This window comes from Dufourea novaeangliae, unplaced genomic scaffold (genome assembly GCF_001272555.1).
Source record: "Dufourea novaeangliae isolate 0120121106 unplaced genomic scaffold, ASM127255v1 scaffold439, whole genome shotgun sequence".
In the NCBI taxonomy this organism is placed as follows: domain Eukaryota; kingdom Metazoa; phylum Arthropoda; class Insecta; order Hymenoptera; family Halictidae; genus Dufourea; species Dufourea novaeangliae.
In genome coordinates, this window is record NW_015374327.1 from 310,833 (window position 1) to 336,762 (window position 25,930).

Here is a 25,930-nt window from a genome sequence, read left to right on the forward strand (position 1 = left end):
AAATGAGACAATAAATTCTGATGCTTTACCAGTAATTATTTAATCAAATACTGTCTCAACATTTGTGATACAGACAAGAATTGTTAAAGTGACGATTAGGAGGATCCTCCAAATCCTGCTATACTGTACGTTTTTCCAAAAATACTGTATGCCATTATATCAAAGAATATTATACAAAGGTAGTCAAGAAAAAATTAATTTCCGTTTTCGTGTTTTATTTATTGTATACAAAGAAATGTATTTTACTTGTAAATGCACATCTATCAGACACAGATTCCAAACGTAAAACTTCGTAACATAATACCTATAAGTATTTGATATAAAATGTAATTATTTATGATTATACCTGATTATTTCGATTGCAAACGAAACAAACGAAATCTCTACATAATAAGTATAAAAATAGAACAAAGGAGTTTTTATGGAAATGATTTAATAAATTACTTTTTTTATCGATTCAGATTTTTATTTTCATTACTTATTGTAAAATATTGTTTTCGAAGATTTTTAGAAAAAAATCAAAAGTAAAAAATAAGTTGCAGATGCTTAAACATTTATGGTATCTTCCAACTCGTAAATTGCATTAAAATAAAATCTTTTAATTAAGCTTAATATTATTTATATATTAAACTTAAAACAAAGGAAATAACTCTGTTTTAAGCTGCGTACTCATGACAAATGAGCAACAAAGTGTCACTAATGTGGTTTGTACGATTTGTACGTACATGGAAATGAAGGTGGAAATCCACGACAAACTCGCCGGCAACTCGCGCTCTGATTGGTCTGGATTTTTCGTTAATATCTTGTTAACAAATTAAGCCTCGGACAACTTTTTACTAAGGAAAAACTTGTTTCACATCACCTCACGAGTCTCCCTCTCATGAGAACTCTTCACGTGAACTTCACATTAAGAGAAATCTTCACATGTACTTTAATTCCCGCCAAATCATATTAAATATACGTAATATGAACGAGGTATATAATACTCCATTTATACGAATAATATTTATAATTCCTGCTTTATCGATAACGTCGGGTATTGGCATAAAATGTTCATTGGGTTCTAGAACCCCACAAAATCTGGCCACAAAAAAGTATTGGATGACTGTCTATTCCTACACGTACCTCGTCTGTACTGTTACATACTTTTACCATTTGAATATTCAAATGAATGGAATGAAAAACTTCTGATTTATTATATTATACATAGTTCATAAGTCATGTAAAATGTCATACAAATCCAGAAACGATTTTTGTTATGAAACAAATTACAATTTAAAGTTTTGTTGTTGATGAATGTTAAAGGAATTGTTAATTATACTCTGTTAATCGGTATACTACTTTAGTATTTTCTATTGCAATACTACCTAATACAATTAATCGTGAAACTTTTCTTTCTTTTAATCAATTATTTGCAACGACTTTTGGCGAACACGTTCTCTTCGGATAGTGTTTGTAATTTATCGTATCGTCTAAAGCAGCGAGAGTCGATGTAATGCAATGTAAAGATTATACCATAAAAGTGACGGCGAAATAAGGAACGGTGAGCTTTTGAAACCGCAAAATCTATCTGGAATAGCGAGGACGGATCGATAGTATTTCAATTAGAAAGTAATAAGAGTACTTTGTCCTACTATTCCCGGGTCTCCAGTTGTTGACCTTGTTTGCGGTGGTTGCGTCGCTATGGCGGCATAACGAATCTTTAAGGTTACGAGAGAACAGGCGCAAAGCTTTAAAAACGGAATGGTTGTCAGGAGGATTTTCCAATTAGGAGTGGTCGCGACGGTGTTGGTGAATCTGCACAGTTCAGCCGAAGAGAATTCGTCTGGTGACGCAAAGTGTCAGTTCGGCAAAACTCTGCGTAAACAAGTGAACGCAGAACCATTGAATGGGACATGTTTGCGAGACATCGTGGTTCGGCTGTCAAACGAGTTTCGCTCGATCACGGACGTGGAACTCGGTTTGACATCCTTTCAACAAATGCTCGACGCAATGGAATTCACGAACACCTCCAGTAGCTTGAATTGGAGGCTAAATTTGTTAGGAGATAAATTGAACAACAAGCTGCTGTCCTATGTAAAGCTTCTTAGACAGAGCAATAATATTCTGCAGCCGATTTTAGCTAAGAATGAAGATGAATTTTCCTACCCTGGTTCTGTCGAAGGATTAGATATAGTGTCGAGTAAGCTGTCTGACTTCTGCTTAGAGATCACACAAGGTATGGTATGAGACTGCGATGGTACTTTGTCAGGAGCATGGATAATGGTACTTTTGTTTTCCATCCCTTTGACCTTTCTTCTTCATACAGTCTTCTATGAAGACATATATTCAGTGGAAGTGATACACAAAAGAAAAATATAAATGTGTGTTTTTCAGCACTCGCTATTCGCTTGAGGAATCAGGAATTTAAGAACATGCATGTGTTGCCTTTCATGTATCCTACAACTGTATGTGGCCCATTCAGCTCTGATCATAACATTGGACCTCTTCTATTATCTCAATATTGCCCAAAAAAGAATGTACTTCTACTATTTGAGCATGGGATGTTTATGTCTGAAGGAGATATTACTCTGGCTCAAATAACAGCAGAAAGAATAATTGACATGCTGTCTCAAATGGATTATATTAATGTTGTAGGGCTTTCTAGCAACAATTCTTTATTTTGTAAAGATGGTTTGTTAAAGGCAACGGATGTTAACAAATTTCAGCTGGCGCGTTATATTCACAGTTTATCAAGGACAGGTATTGTATTTTAACATTCCGTATATAACTTTGATTCTTCTGTACTATGCATTTTTACACCTTCAAATTTTAGAAACAAATGAGACAATTGAATTTGATTTCGACAAATTGTTGGAAAATGTAAAAGGTGAAGTTGTCTTTATTCATCTGACCAATACGCTTAAGACCACTTCACATATAACAAAAATAAACAATATGATATCCGTGGGAAAGGTGAACGGTTATCTCAGAACAATTTTAATTCTGTCCGGTGAGTTGAATGTGTAATAATTATGCGTGATTAAATACAATGTTTGTACAATGCATCTTTAATGTATTGTTCAATGTTATAGACCAGGAACCTCATTCAAACATAAAGGAATACGATGATAACATAGTTGTTCTGCCAACACAAAATATTTTAGCATATGAAATATCCAGATTATTTTCCAATTTGAAATGTTCTGATGAGCACAAGAGAGATTATTACTTATCTGATCCATACTTTGATTTATATAGTAAAACAATGACAGTGTCTATAGGACAAATTACGGACAAAGCACTGATATCGTTAGATATTCAGTTGCGAAATTTTATTGACGATATAATATACTTCAACGCTGGTTCAGGTATATACCCCATATTATTCGATAATAACGGTATAGTTTGGGTTCACAAAGACTTTCCACGAATGGAGACAATAATGGAACAACCCCTTAAAGTTAAATTACAACATATAGAAAATATTAGCCCGGAGACTGTAACAATGATGATTGAACAATATGAAGGTGTTCTAAATGTAAAAACGAGACTGAGAGAACAGGTATATTAATATTTATATGTGTGCTGAAATCAAGCTCATATTAATTTAGACATTATGTTTTAGAAATGGTACCGATGGAAACATTTGACGTATAAGAATTTGATAATATGTATAGTGTCGACAAGCAACGAAAGTACAGAATTTGCGGCTAAACTGATACCGATGTTACCAACGAATATTTTGCATCACCGTCTTGACCTCCTAATACACAGTCTCTCTGACAAGGGCATTCTGTGCACTAATAATAATAAACTTGTAACTTTATGTAAGTTAGTTCTCCATCCATAAACGCAACAGCAGAAATCAAAAGCGTATTTGTAATTTTAAAGGAGATGATGTTTGTTTTCCAGCAACAGGAGTGGTCTATCTTTCTCCATGGTGTTTTCAATCCCCGATGGAACAGCTTAAATTATTAGATACAGGATCTGCTGTAACTATGCAAAGTTACATGGCATACATAAAAGATTTAAGGGGACTTCTAGCTAATCCTGGTCTACGTCAGTCCGTTAAGCCGGATGTAGCTGTCTTGACACAAACTTTGGAATACTTTAAAGACAGACATATAGAAAGTCCTCTAAACAAGTTCATAATAAGAAGGTAATTTAAAACTAAGTACTGTTGAGAGAATATTTGGAAAAGTGTAACACCCCGAAAAAAAAACCTAAAAAATAATTTTAAATAATTCTAGATACATCACTGGAACTATGAGCGGAGTCTTAGAAGTTTATCCAGGAATTATGCTCGACACCGGTTTCGATCCTAAAAGACGAATGTGGTATGGGAACGCTTTGGAGCATCCCAGAAAATTAATTTTCACCCCGCCATATTTAGGCGCCGGTGGATCCGGTTACGTTGTTACTCTCAGTCAAACCGTTCACATGAATTCCAACTCAACTAGTCATAATGACGCTATAGCCGTCTTATCCATGGACGTAACAATGGGTTTTGTTTCACGACTTCTGAAAGAAATGTTTCCTTTTTGTAACGAGTCGACGGTAAAGTGTTTCCTGATGGATGACAAAGGATACTTGGTATCTCATCCGGCTTTATTAGAACCACTTGGTAAAGTCGAGCAACAACATTTGACTCACAAAGAGTTACTAGTTGCAAACGATATATTGAATCACGAACTATTCGTGAAAAAGAAAGCTTGCACAAATTATTTGAATGGCACCGTGCAAAGGTATTACCAGTTCAATACATCTCTCGACGAAGTTCTTACGAACATAGTTCACGGAGAACACTGTGTCAAATACCAAGTAGCAGCGGTACCGGGCACCAACGTATTTCTGGGAGTAGTTAACGTCACCTGCAATTTATTACGAGCTTTTTGTCCGTGTAGTATAGTAAGTAAAACTGCCATTGTTATTTTCTGTACAATGCTTGTCAATGATTCGTGTTGTTTCTAGAACCATGGTCCCTGGTATGATAATCCATACGCCGTTGGCTAGTTAGTGGCTTCTAAATCGAATCAATGATCAAACTTTAATAACAACGCAAGTTATTGAGATGTATTGGATACTAATAACTCCCTTCATTCGATAGTAATAGTACATGTTAATGTTTTCCAGATGGACCGTTCGTGTTTAAACTGTAAACGAATGGAACAAACTGAATGCGAATGTCCGTGTGAATGTGCCTTGTACTTTTCGAGTTGTGCGGATTACACCACATATAATGTGGATAACTTAGAACCCTGTCCAGTACCATATGAGCAAGGCGGTAGCTCACAGGTACCTTATACACAGTCTGCGAACGTAAGACCGTGTCCGTCCATTGATTGCAAGTTATTTAAGACAGAAAACGAGTGCTTAGGAATCGTGGGCTGTCAGTGGTGCCATGTAGACAACGATGGGGAAACACCTTTGCATGTTCCATTTTGTAATGATATGCTCAGATGTTTTAGGGGTGTCCTGGGGTCCTCTGTGCCTCTCAACGATGGAACGTACAGTAAGTAACAGGATTTTCTTCACACCATTTCGTAGCTTCTTGAAACTTTACAATACTCTACACGGCTTTTTTTTTACTATTTTAGATTCTCAGTCGACCGAAGATATTGCAATGCGAGAATGGCCATCGGTTGGTCCGGTAGCTGGAGGAATCTTAGCGTTTCTTTTAATATTGGGAGTCATACTGTTTTGTTATAGACTCCGCTCTGTCCAATCAGGATTGGAACATCAGTGCTTGCACATTCACACCTCACCAGACATGCTGCGTATGACGCATTTGGAAGGTGACGCGGAACCTATAGAATTGGATCAAGCGAAAAATAATTTAGACTCTCTTATAAGGGACGGTATAGCTCCCATATCGCCATACAGGGTTTCCACTAATTATAGGAAGCCGCCCGGTGGCGACAGTGATCATGGATATAGTACAATGACACCTCATGACGATTCCGAACAACAAACTTTCGCTGAACCACAACAACAACTCATTTAGGATCCCCTCATCACGTTCTAGCACCTGTCACCGTCCATTGCAATATGGAAGCAAATTATTGTTAACGTGAGACTGCTATTATTTACACGAGGAATATGTTATACACTGGAGATTTGTTCCTTTGAAAGATGAACGAATGTTCATTCGAAGTTTACATTATGAAACATAATGTAAGGAACACTTTTTTTTTAATTCGCAGAAAAATTGATCAATTTTATAATACTGTTTATAAATATTTGATTTTTTTTTACAAGTTACTGTAGTAAACACTTAGAACAATTATTAGTATTTAAGGTTACATTGAAATGCTTTGGTAAATAGTGTTTTACTGATTAGAATGTTACTTAACTTACTATAAGTATTCATGACGATATGCGAATTTCTTTTAATGCAACTTGCATTGTAAAAAAAGAGTATAGAAACTTTATGCATCCTTGCAATCATGAAGTAAAGTGAAGAAGATAAGAGTTAGAAGTAAGTGGCCATAGTTGGAAAAATGTTAACGTTTCATTTTACATACTTTATAATGTCTGGAATTATAGTATCATGAAAACACCAGTAGCTATAATTTCATTAAATTTAAAAATTACGTTGGTTATTCTGTTACGTATAACTATAAACGTTCTTGGATATCATATAACACATCATATATTTTTATATAAATAAAAAGCAAACTGTGTAATTCAGGTTTCTAAAATTACACCAATTATTCTGTCATCATATCAGTGTACATAATATGTATAAGAAACAAGACTAATTCTTTAAAACTGGCAAAATTATTTAAGACTAAAGAGGGATACCTTATTTCACAGTTTGTCTTTTAATATATTTAAAAAGTTCTCGAGGACACAAACATCACAAGTTAATTATTTATATATTGTATAAGTTACTTAGCCTTAACTTTTATTGACCTATATAAAATCGCGTAGTTATTAATATGAAGCTATTTACATTTTTATACATTGCAATATTTTTTTTTGAGGAAGGTATACACTGACATTCTTGTAAGCACTGAAAAATGCGAAAATTCTTACCAGCTAAGAGGCAATCTCTTAGATATACATTGTATACGATCATTTGACTGACTACTCGTAACTCTATCTTGCCAATGTTTTAGCATTTATTGTAAACTGAGAATGCGAATTTATATTGTCAACGAAGATTTTACTGTATATTTTCATAACTTATAAATGTAGAAAAAAATTACTTTTTGAACAATTTACACGTTGCATCAGTATTTTCATTATTAAAATATAACTGCTGTTGAAAAAAAATTGTAGTTTTATTGTTATCGTAAGTAAAATACAGAAAAGAGATTATCAAACCTGGGAGTTTCTTTATTTCATTGTTTCCAGCGTCTTGTAAAAAATAAATGAATGAAGTATATTAGTTGCTTTTTTAGGGGTTCGCTATAATATTGGGAAATCATCTGTTCACACACAATAACGTTTCATTATATTTAATACTAAAATCCGATGTGTAATGTGTGTATTGTTATTTTCCAGTTACGCGTTAATATTTCAGTTACGGCGTAAAGTCCGGGTTCTTCCTTAAAATTACGAAACCTTCCATGATCGGCGTTAAAGGAATGTATTCTTCCGTCGCCAATTCTGCTCTTTCGCCGTACGCCAGTAGAACAGGTGTTGTATGCGTTTGAAAACCAGTGATAGTTTTCGGTTTCCCTGCTTGACCCACCACGTCCACGGCAAGACCAACTCTCACAGGTACAGGAAGAGGATTTAATTTTTCGTCAAATGTTACCAACATCCTAGGCTGCATCGCAACCGCTAGCGTATATAGTAAATAATGCGAGCGACCAAGTATGACTGCAAAGAACAGTTACATTAGTCCAACAGATTCTGATCACTGAACGTCGTTTAGAATTTAGCATACTTACTATTTTTTACGTCTAGAAAACCGACAAGAGTAGCTAAAAGACCAGCCAGTGCGACAGGGCTTAATACTTGTCTATCGCTATGATAAGGGGACAACGTTAAAGTTCCTTTACCAAGGTGGGTCAGACCTTGGGCTATGCGCACCATGAAAAGATTATTTGGATCCTTCGCATGAAACTGGGCCAGCTGTCGCAACATTGCAGCCAGTCTTGCATTATTTGTTCCAGCTCCAACTAAGCCCATTGCGAAGATTGCATTGTGAGCGACTTCAGGATCACTGTCGTGGGAGAACTTTGATAACGTGTCTAATATATTCAACTTCGGATTGGAGACCGATATGAGTCCAAGAGCTAGAGGAACCGATCGCCGTATTACAGGTTCACAGTAACGCAACAAATGGCCAAATGTTCTGTACGCCATTTCAGCACCGATCTCTTCTCCCATGGCGATCAAAGCAATACCAAGTACAGCGATTGCCTGTCTGGAACTGAGATCTTTCTCCTTTTCCTCTTTTTTATCCTCCTTCTTGTCTTTATCTTTTCGATCGCTCTTATCATCCTTCTCATTGGAGGGTTCGTAATGCTCGGAACAAATGTGCAACAAATGCTGAATTTTCAGAACATTTCCAGTGCCTGCGTACGCGCACACTTCCACCAGAGTGGTGGCCATCGATTGAAAAGGTTCTGGTATTATTTCTAGAGCAGCTATTATAGCCTCTGCCGCTTCTTGCTTACCTAAGAAACACAGACCAAGACCCAGAGCCAAGAAGCGTGCGTAGGTATCTCTAAGGTCTGCCTCAGACTTTTCCATTAGAGTACGCATAATATGTGTGATAGCGTAAGCGTTGCAAGAACCAACTGCAACCATTCCTAGCGCAAGACCCGCTACACCTATTACTTCCCAACTGGATTTAGGGTCACTGAGGACAGGAGTCAAAAGACGTAAGACTGCTTCGCGATTGGAACCCGCATACGCCAATCCTAGACCCACAATCGCACCAATACGCATGGTATTGCTACTGTGCAAGACATAATCCGAGAGCAGGGCCAAAGCAGGATCGCATTCGATTCGTACACGGCAGTTGACCAGTCCGCAAGCTAATAATGCTCCCGATTTAATGTAATCCTCGGATGAATAAAGATACTTGTCGATTGGCGTTAAACCACCATCGACGTCCCATAGTAATACAAGACCAAGAGACGCGGTTGCGCTCAACATTCCGTGCTCTTTATTTTTGTACAACCATTTGTTTCCATCTTCGATCAACAATTTATCCTGACCAAATGCTGCATTCACGAATCCATTCACGAAGCTGGCCGCAAGATTTTGTCTGGCTGAGTCCACTTGGCCACCGCCGAAGGGAGCTCTCGAGTTCTCTAAATGCGATTTGTACACATCCTCTGGCGTTTTTGGCTCCATTATGTCCAATTCACGTGCCAGATTTAAGAAATGATAATTTAACAATGAATTAGACATTAGTTCTACCAATTCGTCGAATTCTGGAGTAGATTCGGGCAACTCTAAGAAAATCTGCTGTCTACCTAACATGAATGCCAATTGTTTCTGCAGGGATCTGAAAAAGATTATTGGATACAGGCATTAATTGAAACTGTATAAACAAAAGTAATTACGACAATGGTATTACTTACAGATCTGTGCATTTGGTAAATATATCTTCGATTAGAGGCAAATGATTGAGCTGCATTGCTAACCTCACAGCTTGTGGATACTGACCAAATTTCCTATATAGTTTTGCAGCAGCATGAAGAAGAGTACTGTTCTCTGGATCTGCTACATAAGGTACACAGCTGGTTAAATATAAACAAACCCGCTGATATGCACTTTCATCAACATACTGTTCCAATAAATCTAGTTTCTCAATTTCCATGAGTAAATCACAGGCTTCAGTCTCTGCATTGTGGGCCATATTATATGGTACAATCTGATGTACCAAAGCAATCAGTTTTTTACTTGTAGTCTCTGCATCATCTGTAAGCTCGTCCCATTCTCCAGCTAATTCTCCCGATAAATGTCTGACATATTCATGTCCCCATTCTCCAATAGCTAAGGCAGATCCAGTAAGTCTGTACTTTAAACATTCTCTACCCTCGCCCATGGTCATGGCAAGGACAGAAATAATGTCAGAACATAGCTCTTTAGCCTTTGCATCGTTAATGCTTTCATACACAGCTTTCATGGTGTCATAGTTCGGACGCATAAATTTCAATGGCTTGGGAACACTTGTCATTGAAGTAGTAGATGCACGAATATGAGACTAAAAAATATTACAGTAAATACAACTGTTATATACAGTTATTTAATATTAAATTTATTTCTTCTCAATATAAAATCATTTCGCAGAACGTACGGACGTAAAATCTAATTATATATTATTGATTGTTATATCTCGAAACAATCTTTTGTTTGAAAGTAATTCATTGTTAACACTGTCCAACAGAATAAGAATTTAAATCTCACCAGTTCATTTTTCTCTTCTTCCTTCCCGCTTTTAATTTCTTTGCCCGGCTTCGCTTCTGTTTTTACACTTTCTGGCATTTTTGTTTAATTATATCATATAATGGATTGAAAACACGAATATCACGTCCCCCCTTAGGAACTGTTAGTGTTTTAGGTTAGAATCACCGTAGAATCTATTTGCGAGTCACCACTGCTCATCAGTGACTAAGAATATATAGAATAGAAACTCAACATGAACATTCGTGTTTGCGTTACATGGAAATCGAATTCGAAACTGTTGAAAATTATTTACTTAGTACATTTTTCCTCATTCAAACTCGTATCGATAAAAACGAAAAAAGAAGCAATTGGCATGAAATTTTGATTTTGGTACTTAAGTTTTTCAGCAAAGTTCTTTATATGCGTGCAATATTCCTTCCCCTCATGGCCCTCAAGACACTACTATAAGACGCGTAGTCTATTATATATGATTATATACGTCTATGGTTTTGTGTAATGCTTTGCTTCGCAACACTTACCGTACTATTGAACACTACTCAACACTATTGAACACTGTTGAAGTAATTGGAAGTAATATATTTGTGGGAGATTGAAGGGTTAGGTTCATTTATGATGCTTTGCTGTTAATTGACTTCGAAACCACGAATTTCCGAAGATATAAGGGTGACAGTGCAAGTGACATTTTAATAATTACAAAAGATCGTAGGGATATATTTGATGTTGTAAAAATGAGCCGCAGAAGAGTTCACGAAGAAGAAGATGGATACGGTAAATCCACGCATTTCTTATATTTCTCTTATAATAATACTATATTTATACTATTGTGTGGTGTTTGTCTGCATCAAAATTAAAATTTAAGATTTTGTTCGTTTAAAATCTTTTCTTCTGGTAATTTCTCTAATAACCGAAATTTTCTAGAACGTGCATACAAAAAGCGTAGAAGAGTATCCGAGAATCAAGAAATTGAAGATCGACTTGAATCTCTTATTTTACGAGTTGGAGAAAAATCCACGTCCTCTTTAGAAAGTAATTTGGAGGGCTTGGCTTCTGTATTAGAAGCTGATCTTGGATTGTTTCGGAGCAAGATACTTAGAATTTTGACAGAATGTGCAATCAGAATGCCAGAGAAATGCACAATCTATACTACTTTGGTTGGATTGTTAAATGCAAAGAATTTCAACTTTGGCGGCGAATTTGTTGATTATATGGTAAAGAACTTCAAGGATGCATTAAAAGCTTGTAAGTGGGACGTTGCCAGGTACTCGCTTAGATTTCTGGCTGATTTAGTGAATTGTCATGTTTTATCTTGTGGGTCTTTGATGCAATTATTTGATAACATGTTAGACACTGCTAATGAAGATGGTGTGCCTCAAGTAAGACGTGATTGGTACGTGAAAGAAATAATTGTTAAGTAAGAAGAAAGGTTAAATTTAATTATGTATGTTCATACATTGTTGGTTTATTTTGTAGGTATGTGTATGCTGTGCTATCAACATTGCCATGGGTTGGACGAGAGTTATATGAAAAGAAAGAGCAAGAGTTAGATCACTTGATGGTGACAATAGAGATATTTTTAAATAAACGAAGTAAGAAACATCAACCAGCCTTAAGAGTTTGGTCTAGTGATACACCTCATCCTCAAGAAGAATATTTAGATTGTTTATGGGCTCAAGTACGGAAGCTTAGGCAAGATAATTGGGCAGAGAAACATATTCCTAGACCATATTTAGCATTCGATTCAATATTATGCGAAGCATTGCAACATAATTTACCCACTATAATGCCACCACCTCATCATGAATCTTATTCTTATCCACTACCGACAGTAGTCTTTCGAATGTTTGATTATACAGACTGCCCAGCTGAAGGTCCACTGCTACCTGGAAGCCATGCCATCGAACGATTTCTAATAGAGGAACACTTAAGACAAATTATTAATAATTGCTTTAACGAAAGAAAAGACTGGTACGTATTCCGCATACATATCGTTATGTTTCATTATGTTCGGCTAATACGAAATTCATAATGAAAATGTATTACAGTGCAGCACAATTACTGAATTTTCCATACAAAGCAAAAATACCATTGGATTATTGCATTGTGGAAGTAATATTTGGTGAATTATTTAGATTACCGGCACCAAAGCATTTGGAGATCTGTTATGGATCGATTTTAATTGAACTTTGTAAGCTACAACCATCGACTATGCCACAGGTGAGAATTTACAAAACTTTTTAATTTAAATTGGTCAACCAACCAAGCGATTTTCTTTTCTTTTTAATCGATACTTTTTCTAGGTTTTGGCGCAAGCAACCGAGATTTTATTTCGTCGCATAGATAGCATGGCTGCTACCGCCTTTGATCGCTTTGTTTGGTGGTTCGCGTATCATTTAAGTAACTTTCAGTTCCGTTGGTCTTGGGAAGACTGGGATTCTTGTTTGCAGCGTGATCCAGAACATCCACGTCCGAAGTTTATTCGTGAAGTACTTCTTAAAGCTTTGCGGTACATACATTTTCTTTGTGATGCAATAATAAATGGCAGTATGAAAACAATAACTTTTTATGGTTTCTGTTTAGATTGTCGTATTTTCAGAGAATACGAGATATGATGCCAGAATCATACGCTGAGTTGATTCCAGCTCTCCCGGAGCCTATTTATAAGTATACTTCGGAAGGAGCTAGTAAGTATAATAAAGTATAATGTTAATAATCTTTACGTTCAAAACAGGGTTTTTGCAAGTCGAGTGTTTCAAGTAAACAGCAGCTTATATTTAAATTGATTTTAGGTTCCCTGCCTGGTACAGCAGCAGCTCATGAATTAGTTGTTTCGATAAGACGAAAGTGTACACTGGAGGAAGTACTAAACGTGTTGAACACATTGCCTGGCCCCAGAGAAAATGAAGAGACAAATAATTTCAATCCTCTAAAGATTGATGTTTTTGTACAGACTCTACTGAACCTAGGCTCAAAAAGTTTTAGTCATAGCTTTGCAGCTATAGGAAAATTCCATTATGTTTTTAAGGTAAATCGTGTAGCAAATATCGTCGAACCTGATACGATTTATCAAGTTGAGGGCCTCACAAAAATACTCGTATTAACTAACATATTATAAGCACTTAACAGTAATTCTTGTGTTTGTAGGTGCTTGCTGAAACAGAAGAGGCGCAAATATGCATTTTAAGAAACATGTACGCATTATGGAAGAATCATTACCAGATGATAGTGGTTCTGACAGACAAGTTTTTGAAGACTGGTATCATTGAGTGCAGTGCTATTGCTAATTGGATATTTTCTAAAGAGATGACGCCTGAATTCACTAAGTATTCATTAACTCCCGACAGTAATAATTTAATAGAAGTAATATTTAACGAATTTAACTTAACGATAATAATCGTGTTTCATCAGGCTGTACATTTGGGAAATACTTCACTTAACAATCCGAAAAAAGAACAAACATGTAACGAAGTTAAGCACAGAATTGACCGAGGCACGAGAAAAATTGAGAAGAGCAGAAAGTAGATCAGAATCGTCGTCAGAGGATGACGATAATAATAAAGATAGAAACAAAGAAAAACCATCGGAGGATGTTGTAGAAAGAATGGAAGAGAAACTGGAGGCAGCACAGGCTGATCAAAAAAATCTATTCCTCATCATTTTTCAAGTATGAATTATCAATACCATTATAAAAATGTTAAGACAAATTAAATTAACGATGTATTTTTTCTTCCCCAGCGCTTTATAATGATTTTGTCCGAACATCTAGTACGCTGTGATACCGATGGCATAGACTACAATACTCACTGGTACAAATGGACCATAGGAAGATTGCAACAAGTGTTTCTCACTGTAAGTCACAATGTTCACAATGAATATAATTACAAGAATTTAACAAAACAGATATTGTTATAATTGCTTATGGGATTTTTGTTATAGCATCACGAACAAGTTCAGAAGTATTCGTCGACCTTAGAAACTTTACTCTTTACACCAGATTTGGATCCTCATATTTTGGACGTATTCCATCAGTTTGTATCTCTTCGCGCGTGAAGATCGTTTTGTTCTCTAAAATATATGTTGAAAACCTGATCATTAAGAGTCATGATATTTCATGGTGTATATTATATTACATGTTTTCACATTACGATACTATAGCTAGCGATGGAATGAAATCAGTTTTTCATAATCATGCGACGTACAACATAACATTCTGTGTAAATGTTTACAGTTTTGTATTCTGGTTTATTTCGTTGTGATGTAAATATCGAGTATATTGATCCATCCTTTAACCAAACGGTTTTATGCAAACAATTTACGGACGTTTCTTAGATAGAACTATGAACGTCATAATGAAAAAAGTAATGTAAATAAAAGTTTGAAGGCCACATTATATACCCATGGGTTTTATTAAAATTTTGGTACCTGCGTGATTTCTAAATTTATTCTATTTTAAGTAAACAATGACTAAAGAACAAAGCTTGATTTCAGTTGAATAATTATTTATCAGTTTCATTAAATGATTATCAATTACGTACAACAATAACTATTGTCATAAAATACGATGCAGTCACGCGACTCAGTTGAAAACAATTTTCTTTTATTATAAAGTTCTTTTATTCTAAATATTTAAATAATTTTTCGAATAATCGATCGATCGAAACTATACACTTGTGAAATTCGATTGATCGATGGATAGGGAAGGAAGTACGTCCCTGTTGTACTCGAATGGAATGACAGTTCTATGGACAAGTTCGATTCGAGCATGTACGAGGGATCATTCTGCTGTCAATTAATCCACGTGATGATCGAGGATTTACGGTTATTCGTTTGATCATTGTATTTCGTTCATTTGGATGTGTGACTCGAATGAAAAATTCGTTTCCTCGATGTCACATTTACGCATTATGGATAATCGACGGGCACCGACTCACAAAGATACTCGTTACTGACCGTGGGTATCTTAATGCGAAGCGATTCGTAACACGGAATTACTCGTTCTCTCTGAGGTTCTCTGGGAGTCATCGAAAATGCCGCGTTACTGATCCAACTGGCCAACATAGTCGTACGATCTTGTTTAAATCGTTTCCGAACAGTGACCAGCGGGAAAATCTAAAATTACGTCGTATAATTCGTAACTAATAGACGTACACCGTTCATGGAATTCAATTTGCTATTTAGCAGAAGTCGGATAGGCATGTTTATTAAATGACCTCACGACTAGTGTAAGTTTCATTTACGGCGCAATGGAAAAGTTTGCCGTCGATTTGGACAAAGTTTTGGACGATTTCGAATTTAACGAAGGTGAGAGAATCATTTTATCCGTTTTTATTAATTTCATAGGGCTAATGTTGCTTGTAAGTGTCGCTACTAAATTTCAGAACTTTCGAAAATATTTCTTGGATATTAAATAATGCTTAAAAAAGTAAACGAAATTCTGTGTGACTCTAGTTACTTCTAATTAATCCACACAGATCAATATTTGTATGAATCTAAAGTCTAATAATAAGTAATCAATGTTAAGACAGTAATAACACAGAACATTCTACATAAATTATTCAGGATTATGTGACTTTTCCTTTCAACCGACCATCTTCAGTAATTTTCTTTACATATTGGATCTATTGAAAATGACAACAGAATAAACATGTTTTTTAGATTGTGCAGAGCAGATAGCATCAATTAGTTCTGCATCGAACAATTCGTCATCTTCTGTAGTCAAATGTAACTTGGAACCCTCAACATTAAAGAATTACAATTATCTTCCAATAGACTCAAGGAAAACTAATAGAGAATGTGATACTGTTGTATTGCCTCTGGAAAGACATAAGGATTCACAACAAAATGCAAAAACTATATGCGTCGATGAGAAGAATATGCTTCCTGAAAATTTAGACTATACCAGGGAGGAAGCAACATTAGATGGCACGGAAAGTGTTAATCATTTTTATATGCAAGAATGTTCAAATGACAGTAAGGTGACACAGAAGCAGTCTGTCCTGCCTTACAATGCTGAGCCAATTCCTCTAACAATACATAATGACATATCTCAAAAATTAATGCAGAAACAGCAGAATGGTGGTAGTAGTCCAAAGATTGACAATAGGTATGATAAAAAATTAAATCAGTTTAATCTCAAGCCTAGTGTTAGTAATGTCTTCAGCAGTCTGAATGAATACATAAATGCACCACCGGGAAGTTCAGATTATATTCACACCACATTAGACAAACAAGAAATACAGTCTGACACAGAAACCGAAGCTATTCATTGTGGAATTGAAGAACCTCAGCTAATTCAAAGTGCTGCTAAAGATATCGATAACAGTGTAAATATAACGTGTAAGCAAGTAAACGATGTAACAAATACAAGTAGAGAAGTCTTCATTCCAGTTCATCAGAATGTTCCAGTGTCGATGAGAATAGAACTTCCCCTTACACTCGACGGTGATACCAATGAAGATAATGCAAAAAATGTTCATGCCACAGCACTTAAAAGAACGAAAGATGAAATTGTATCATCTAAAGCTGTCGCGGTAACTGAAGCTTGTAGCAAATTAAGTAACGAAACAGAGGTTGTCAATGAAACAGACAGTGGTGAACACAATTTTGAGTATGTACATACAAGTACTGATATTGTAAAACAGGACAGTAGTTCAACGTTTAAGGGTGATGGTTACGAAGAGGAATCAGCAATACAATCGGACGAGAGCACGAAAAAATTGTGTACTAGTAGTTCTGAATCGGTTGATATATCCGAGAAGAATTCACATTCAACAGGTAAACCATTTGGATTTGGTAACATTGATGATTTATCGGAAAATGAATTGACTAAGTATTTAGCCGAACTGGAAGAAGAAGAGGAATTTAATGAAAAGAGTGGCAAGCATCAAACTGGAATAGGAACTGCAATGCAAAGCATGGAACAAGAACGAACACACGAAGCACAAGTTCCAAAAGACATAGAACCTGCCAAACTGATGGTAAAAGACTTAATCGATAACGTAGGAAACATTTCAGTAATTGACTATAAAACAGAGGAAATAGACAAAGAATCACCTATTCATGAAGTGAAAAAAGAAAATCAACAGTGCGACAATCAGATAGCAGAAGACAAGTACAGTGATATTTTAGATAATGCAAACAGTAAAGATATGGAGGAAGAAGAGAAAATCGAACACGAAGATGATCATGTAACTTCAGAAAATGAATATATGTCTGATGCAAAAGCTGTTGAAGATGTCCAAGAACACTGTACATATAAATTAAATATGGATAGAGAATTATTGAATAACGATGAAATTGAAGAACAACTGGGCGAACAAACAGAAGATGCTGAACAATACAATCAAGTTTCTAATTTGCAGCAAGAAGGAAAAAGCAATACTTACAGTAATTCTGAAGAACAGAATTTACCGGTGTCTGGTTTAGAAGTATCGGATGATACAGCATATCGTTGCGACAACACAGTGTCAAATTCTGCAGACATTTTCCCAAGAACAAATACGAGTAACGCGACTGATGAATCCGAGAAACCAGTGCGTCCTCAGACTTTGGATATTGTTTTGTCAAATAATACAAATGGACACCAGACACTTGGTTCTATGAGTGAAATACCAGCTGGTCAAAGGCAATCAAATATTGAGGGGCCAGCAGAAGATCAGGAATCTTCGCCGGATATTTTGGATACTTCCCTACCAGAATCTAATTCGATTCTGGGAAAACAACCACCGTTTTGGGTTCCAGACAGTGATGCACCCAGTTGTATGTTCTGCGATGTAAAGTTTACGGTACTTAAAAGGCGGCATCATTGCCGTGCATGTGGGAAGGTTTTATGTAATAAATGTTGTAATATGAAATACAAATTGGAATATCAAGGAAACATTGATTCCCGTGTTTGTGTTTCGTGTCATCAACTTCTTACAAAAGGTAAGAGATTGCCCAAAGAAACGCTTACAATATTAAAAGTTACATGTACAAGAAATGAATTTTTCTAGCCGAAGCAGAGCAAAGTCTTGGAGAATGGTCTCCTGGTTACTCTACATGCATGACTAACAACGATATTAATTCACCACAGGTATGTTAAACATAAATTGCCTTGCAAGAAATTGTTGTGTATCTTTTCCATGTACAATGTTGTACATTTTATTAGTAAACAATTAATATTTGATAGCCTCGTGTAGTTAAACAGAATTTTGAGCTAATGGTAGTTTATTGCATTCACTTTACTATGGTAAATTGTAAGTTTGGATTATATTTTGTAGGAGTAATAACACGATATTGTATTACCAAATGCTTGAATGTCTTTTATAGTTATCACTTTCAGAATTTCTACTGAAAATAGTATATTTTCACTAATAAAAAATTCTAAGGCTTATTAGTTTCTTTTAGCATAAGTATATTAATCACCTATAACAACTTGTTGAATACTTCTTTTGCTAAAATATTGTTGAGTTCTATTTCCATGTTTCTTGTAATCGTGAGATAGAAATACACATTAAATTTAAACTCATTCAAAATACGAAAGTATAAAGTTGTGGTAGCACGTTTGATATGTTTGCATTGTCTTCTCTGAGAAATTTAAACATTTATTTCTGTTTTATGTTTTTTGTTAATTTATGTATTGCAAGTATTAAAGCATGTTTTATTAACTGTAGCATTATTTGCCACACAAAAATTGCCAGTAAACACAGAAGATGTTTGCTATTGAGTTACTTAGATGCAGCGACAATAATCATTAAAAACTTTGGATTCGTATTTTAAAGACTTAACTTTTTGTTTGATCTTTTTTTTATTATTACTCAAATTTGCCATTTTTCGTATAGTGAATTTATCTTGGGAAGAAATGTGTTAAAATACGAATTAAGTGCAACGTTAATGTAAAGAAAAATGATGATCTTATTTTATTATTTCATGAAATTGTAAAATGTTAGAGAAAATATTGCACCATATTATATACGAAATCTGTGTTTGCTGGATGAAGAAATAAATGTGAATGTTAGGAGTATTCGACAAATGGTTATAGGGGAGACAGCCTAATCCAAATAATCCCATGGAGTACTGTTCAACTATACCACCCTTGCAACAGTTAGCCGGTGGATTGCCTCCACCACCTTCAGTCATGGTACCCGTTGGAGTTCTTAAAAGAGAGGGTGGTACAAAAAACCGGCCAGAAGTTTCAAAGTCTGTTATGTTCAGCGATGGTAGGTGAACGTTTAGTATAATCTTCCATAATACTTACATGCAAAAAGAATATGCAGCTGGAGAGATTCATCTTGGTTGTAAGTGCACATATATTCTCTAGGTCAAATATTTTCATTTTTAGACATTACATTAACAATCGATTCAGTTTTGTGACAAGCTTTACTTTCGATTGAATATCTGAGCAGCGTTTCATTAAACGATTAAGTCTAATAATAACTAACAGTACTAATAATAACTTACAATAATAAACATATTTTTAATACTACAATGCTACCTATAATATTCCTATATTTTAGACTGTACCTAACACACCTTGCATTATGATTTTAATTTCTTTTGAGTTGAACTTACATTCCTATGCCTGGTGCAATATTATTTTTCATTTTTGCCTTCCTGGTGCTGCGACCTTATCACTGGCCTCGATCCTTCCTGTTTGTTTTGGTTTTATGCACCTCTAACTAAAACACAGGAATAAGGCCTGGCTGTGACCTGACAGAACTAGACATGTCCGGGGACACGAAACCGCTGTATCGGAAACCTGGGAGCAAGAGGGCACCTACACCTGGATCGTCCATGCCGAGTACTTCTATAAAAAGGCAGAATTTACCACGTCTGGACCCGAACACCGAAAGTTATGTGCCACAGGATCCCCATATTCTTCCTCCAACTGTAACGATACACAAAGGACGTAAGGGACAAGATTTATTCAAATTCATTGACTTTATTAACATTGCATTCAGACCATTTCAATTTATTTTACAGAGGTATCGTACCATGTTGTGATGGATGAAGGCCTTCTCTACAAAACGCTCAAAAACGAATGTGAACCACCTGTTCTGTTTGCAATTAATCGGAATCTGTATGCCTTTGTTAAAATACTAAATTGTAAGTACATATATGTAAACTTATAATCGTTGCGATTAATTAAATAGAATCAACGATATCTTTCGTTATTCGCAGTAAATTGTTGTATAAACAAAATATGTTGGAACGTGGTGTCCAAAGGATTGGCGTGCGTGGGACAAGATGAAGTTATACTATTAATTGAAACATTACCGGATGAGACTCGGATTCCAATAGATCTGTTTGTCTTCATTAATCAGTTGTACCTCGAAGCCATTAAAGGTTTGTATTTTCCTGTAGTCAGTCTACAACAAAGTTAATTTAAGAATCATCCGCAAATAGGGAACACCGTCTCCGAGTTGGGATTTTCGTTATATCAAGGAGGAAATCTTTTGGGTTCCCGGGAGCATGCAGGATTCCTTTTTATACGGCAAACATTACAGTGTTTGCAAAAGATTGTGTTGCCTCCAGCCCCCTTCTTAGTCGGTCTTTTAGTACACAGGTTTGTTTGATTAAGAATAGTATGAAGTTAGATATTGAAATAAGTTTCATTGCAAGTAATACTATTCTTATGCTTAGGTGGGAAACACCATGGGCCAAAGTATTTCCGTTACGTCTTGTTTTACGTCTTGGCGCTGAGTATCGTTACTACCCTTGTCCATTGTTCTCAGTACGATTTCGTGACGCTTTGTACTTCGAGATTGGGCACACGGTTATGAAAGTGCTGGCAGATTTTCGAAACTATGGATACACGTTACCAAGCGTAAGGAGCTTGACGATACATTTGAGAAACAGAATGACGGATGTAATGTTTCCGAAGAACCGATACGATCAAGTGATTAAAGGGTTGAATAACTCAAACGATCACGTGTTAGCCTATGCCTCGAATTTTAGCATAACCGCCGACTCGCATTTAGTTTGTATACAAACGAATACGGGTGATGAAAGTAGTTATCAGACGCAGGCGATAAGTATCAATAATAAACCAAGAACAGGTGTGTAATTAAATCAGCAATGAAAATTATACAAAATTAACTAAGGAAAAGAAGCTAATTATGTACATTTTTTAGTAACGGGAACAAGTTTTATTGTCATTAACGGCGCGTTAAAATCATCTATGGGACTATCAGCCAAGTCCAGTATAGTTGAAGACGGATTAATGGTGGAAATAATGCCTGAGAAGATGGAAGCTTTGAAGGCGGCACTAAAAAATATGCAGGACTTTTCGATCGGTTGTGGTCGACAGGGTGCACCTGAACCCGATGAAACAGTGAACATAAAGTGGGTGGAAAATGATGTGCAGTTCAATTTAGGGTAAATGTTTCGATACTTATTTATTCTTCAATTTATCGTAATTTTCAGTTGAAATTATGAAATATTTCATTGCAGGGTCAAAAGTCCCATCGATGGGCAACTAATGGATGGTATTCCCTCCATCAGAGTACACAATGGTACTGATTACAAGGGAACGAGTAGATTTATCCGTTGGACAGAAGTATTCATAATTAAAGTATGTTTTGAAAAATACATATGATTTTATTCTTCAAAAATTATATTAATATTTATAAAATATGTTTCGATCTGTGTTTTTTTTTGTTTGCTTAGTCTGATGATCATCCAAACGGTCTTCACGATCCCTTGGACATAAATAAATTATCCGGAAACATAGCGAAAGCCACTTCCATGGCTTTGGTGAAATTACTGGATCTCCTAGCTACTGCTGGATTCACAAAACTCGGTGTTAGGGCAACTATTCACCCTGACAACGTAAGTTGACAAATCTAAGATTATACTTAATCAACTTATCGTAAGAAGTTTTATTTTAAAAACGATATGTAATAATATTAGGTGGGTTACGAAGCCGGTAGCGAAGGTATGAAATTGCCACCGATCTACATGAACAGTTTGGACAACGAATTAATTCAAGTTCTGCACAGAGCAGTGCAAAGCAGTCAAGATACGCATACTGTGCTTGAATTAATTTTTTATATACTTGACGATTGAACTCCCCCCCCCTTCTGTTCACGCCTGTTTCATCAAAGATTTTCCAGACAAAACATAGGAATAGACAGGTTGCCACGTTTGTACGCTAGAAATATAAAATTGAAGGACTCGTAAAGAATACCGACGTAAATCCCTCGGAACAAGGAGAAAATATTTTCTGATTGTATGCTCACCTACATAGAGAACAAAGAAAACGCTTATATTATAAATTGTAACAAGTCGTGTCCATTAAAGCTAGAACTGCTGCTAATACCTGGATATAATTAAAAATCGTCAAGCAGGATACAAACAATAATGAAATTTCTTTTAAATTATATATTAACTTTGGTGCTTTCAGTTCCGAAGATCGAGTATACCTATAATTACGTCCTTCATTTCGAAAGCATTCGTAATATTCTTTTATACATTGTATATAGGTACAAATTTTGTAAGAAAATCGGAAGCTTGACGACAATTTTTCGTGGCCGAAAACCTGTATAAGGTATCGTTATTTGTTATTTGCATTATGTAAATATATTCGTTTCGTTGTTATTCATGTAATATTTGTATAATGATAGTTAATAGTACTTTTTTGACGGAAGAAAGTATTAAAAATGTTAATAAATACAATGGTTTACTTCATTTCTCGAATAGTCGACTAAATTTGAGATAATCTGTCGGAAAATTAGAAGTAATTTGTTCGAAATATCTATCGGAAAAGTATGGTAGCGTCAGCTACCAGTAGAAACGAAGTACTAATTTATACTAGCTTCAAAGTTTTGTTATAGATGGCATTAATAGATTTTTTAAACGCAAAAGAACCATAGGTACAGACCCACTACCCCCAGACAGTCTATCTCTTTCGTTTGAGTATTAGCGACTACGTTGCGTTTAGTTTAACTTATTTTGTATTAATAGCATTAATTCGTATTAATTAGAATATTAAATGTAACTAGCACGAATTGTTTCGTGCGCCGTGTACTCTCCATTGTACATACGATATGTCGAGTTCAATAATGCAACAATTATCGTAGGTGTCATAAAATCGATACCTATCGAACGATTAAAAGTTTCGATCTTTGTTAGTTGCAATTCTTGAGTAAACACAAAAAAACGGCGGTTGTTTACGATTGATGAAACATATTTTGGGAAAGCACATTGACTGAAATTCGTAGTGATTGTGTAGTAGTTTAAACTACTTAGTTATTCTTTGTTTACTACATTCAAGTTAGTCTTTTAATAAACAAAAAATGTATACGTGCCTTAAATTAATCGATCCGGTCGTGATATGTCCTTACAATAAATCTCATTTAATTGCAAAATCTCGCCTCCAGATACACATCGTTAAATGTGAGAAGGTAAGTGTAATATATCGATAAAATATTAAGTGAGTCATTATTAAAATGAATTTCACATGCACAATATATCAGACTGTATCGTAAGTCTGAGCATTTTACAATGAAAACTTTTTAAAAAATAGGAAGAAATTGTACTTTTGTGCATATTTTGTAAAATGGTGTAATGTATATTTATGTATTAAAATGTCTTTATGAAAATGCACAAAATCACTGTTGCAGCAATATCCTGAAAATTACAAAGTCATGTGCCCATACAATGCAACTCATCGTATGTTTAAAACTGAATTAGAAGAACATATCATAACTTGTCCCACTCGTAGTGTATCGGAGGCTGAAATGTACTCAGGTTTATATTAATATTCTTCCTTACTTCGTAAATACATACTTTTATTAGTTATAAGTTCAATAATTAAAGTATTTTTATAAACTATACAAAAAAGTTAGAATCACAGAAAAATTAATTTCCACAACAAAAAGATTTATTAAATCATGAATATATCAAACATACTTTGTTAAAGGTTTTAATTTAACAATGTTTCACATGTCTACTTGCGACATAAATACCTATTTGCAATTAACAGATTTGTGAAATGTTGTTTCACAGAAACAAGGAACCATGGCTCAATAAACTTTCCAGTACCATCAGAGATTTCAAGTACTATAGATTGTACAGAAAATTGGGATTTGGATGTAGACAATTCTTATACAACAACAGATGATAGATGTAGTGTGAACATTAGTTTTATCTCAGAGAAAAGAACTGACAATTCAAAGTAAAAACATATTTTCCTTTTGTAATAAAAATTTGATTCACACATGTAGTGTTTTCACCAATTATTTGTATAATTTCAGTGTGAAAGTAGATACTGATGACAAAGAGGAATTAAGAGCCCCTCGTGGCTATTCTGAAGCTATGCTGAGGGAGTCAAATGAAGAATCGTGTGTTGAAGATGTTGAATCAGTAATCAGTTCTATGGGTATTGGAAGAGGAAAAATTACTAAAGGAAGAGAATTGTTGAAAAAGGTTGGATTAGGTAGAGGCAGGCCTGTAAATACAGATTAGTTAACCAAAGTCTAAATGAATATTTGATAACATTTATAAGTATTATATTAATTTCTTAAAAAAAGAAATCTATGTTATAAGAATACTGAAAAAAAGAATTGGCATACTTTCAGTAATACAAAAAAATACAGACAATATGAAATATATCTGTTACAAGTAATATGAAGTTTATTACTGTGTATTCGGTATTAGTTACTTATGTTACTTAATTAAAAAGATGTTTGGTTTCATAAATCTTTTTATTTCAGTAATTTACATTAATCGTAATATTTACAAACATGATTTGAAGTATTTTCCAAAAGATGAGTTACTCGTGGTTTTTTTTTTGACATTACGTACAATGTCGTTACAAGTGTTAGTAATGTGTATGAAAGAGAACTAAAGTTATTTACAAATGTGGAATCTCGATGACTGTTTTATTTCTCAATATTTAATCGTCGATTCTATAGAACGCCACGTTTTATTTTTTCACGCAAAAGATTAATGATTATCTTTACATAATAAACGTAGTAACTAAGTATTGAACTTTTTTTTATAGTTATAATACGTAAAATAAGACTATAATAGATAATATACGTTTTTTTTGCCATTATATAACAATGAAAATTGTTACAGATTACACAAATTTAGAAATTTATGATTAGAAACGATCATTAGTAACATAATATGATAACGTTTAATGTTGATTAATGAACAAATTTGTTACAGTTCGATCTGATACTACTTCATTTACCTTAATTGGTAATTTCAGTTTTATACTACCGATATCCATGCGCAATACCACGTTATACGCTGCGAAGTATTTTTTTTTGTTCATATTTACAGCTATGATGATATATATGCTAATGTCTTAAAAGATGCAGTGGTGTTCGACGTTATTTAATGATAAATTTATGACATTTCAATGATTCGTAATTTAATTTGAACATGAAAGTATAATTTTGTAAATGCGATTTACGAAGAAACGTTTTCGATTTCGTTATAAAAAAGTATAAAGTTAATGAATATAAACGTATTTTTAAATGTCAAATGTTACATTCTTCAAATTCTCGGAATGTTATATTTTTTTTTATCCTTTACAAACGATATATGTACACATATAATTTCCGTATTGAAATATTTAAAAATG

General features: G+C 34.8%; 5 protein-coding genes across 5 annotated transcripts; 4 read left to right on the forward strand and 1 right to left on the reverse strand.

Annotated features, from left to right (window-relative positions):
• Positions 1-1,591: 1,591 nt before the first annotated feature.
• Positions 1,592-6,071, forward strand: LOC107192923 (VWFA and cache domain-containing protein 1). Its single transcript, XM_015582279.1, is given in 10 exon segments — positions 1,592-2,218; positions 2,377-2,742; positions 2,816-2,992; positions 3,075-3,544; positions 3,608-3,809; positions 3,895-4,141; positions 4,233-4,890; positions 5,116-5,494; positions 5,580-5,970; positions 5,973-6,071. Coding segments are annotated over 10 exon segments (3,444 nt in total). The 5' UTR covers positions 1,592-1,743; the 3' UTR covers positions 6,052-6,071.
• Positions 6,072-7,258: 1,187 nt separating this feature from the next.
• LOC107192880 (26S proteasome non-ATPase regulatory subunit 2) lies at positions 7,259-10,546 on the reverse strand. The gene is made up of 4 exons (XM_015582229.1): positions 10,360-10,546; positions 9,531-10,156; positions 7,884-9,454; positions 7,259-7,812 (listed from the first exon to the last, which is right to left on the reverse strand). The coding sequence occupies exons 1-4, from the start codon at positions 10,435-10,437 to the stop codon at positions 7,511-7,513; spliced, it is 2,577 nt and encodes an 858-aa protein (XP_015437715.1). The 5' UTR covers positions 10,438-10,546; the 3' UTR covers positions 7,259-7,510.
• A 363-nt stretch (positions 10,547-10,909) lies between these two features.
• Positions 10,910-14,459, forward strand: LOC107192910 (nuclear cap-binding protein subunit 1). The gene is made up of 11 exons (XM_015582264.1): positions 10,910-11,127; positions 11,278-11,746; positions 11,830-12,324; positions 12,402-12,573; positions 12,657-12,862; positions 12,937-13,040; positions 13,146-13,381; positions 13,501-13,679; positions 13,765-14,020; positions 14,092-14,205; positions 14,293-14,459. The coding sequence occupies exons 1-11, from the start codon at positions 11,088-11,090 to the stop codon at positions 14,404-14,406; spliced, it is 2,385 nt and encodes a 794-aa protein (XP_015437750.1). The 5' UTR covers positions 10,910-11,087; the 3' UTR covers positions 14,407-14,459.
• Positions 14,460-15,545: 1,086 nt separating this feature from the next.
• Positions 15,546-22,597, forward strand: LOC107192899 (zinc finger FYVE domain-containing protein 9). Its single transcript, XM_015582248.1, has 13 exons — positions 15,546-15,657; positions 16,012-18,279; positions 18,348-18,427; positions 19,376-19,553; positions 20,024-20,242; positions 20,317-20,439; positions 20,515-20,679; positions 20,740-20,899; positions 20,977-21,392; positions 21,468-21,711; positions 21,787-21,907; positions 22,003-22,164; positions 22,246-22,597. Exons 1-13 carry the CDS (start codon positions 15,600-15,602, stop codon positions 22,399-22,401), a joined length of 4,350 nt encoding a protein of 1,449 aa, XP_015437734.1. The 5' UTR covers positions 15,546-15,599; the 3' UTR covers positions 22,402-22,597.
• Positions 22,598-23,558: 961 nt separating this feature from the next.
• Positions 23,559-24,831, forward strand: LOC107192936 (gametocyte-specific factor 1). The gene is made up of 4 exons (XM_015582292.1): positions 23,559-23,738; positions 23,958-24,084; positions 24,343-24,511; positions 24,591-24,831. Exons 1-4 carry the CDS (start codon positions 23,631-23,633, stop codon positions 24,799-24,801), a joined length of 615 nt encoding a protein of 204 aa, XP_015437778.1. The 5' UTR covers positions 23,559-23,630; the 3' UTR covers positions 24,802-24,831.
• The last annotated feature ends 1,099 nt before the right edge of the window (positions 24,832-25,930 follow it).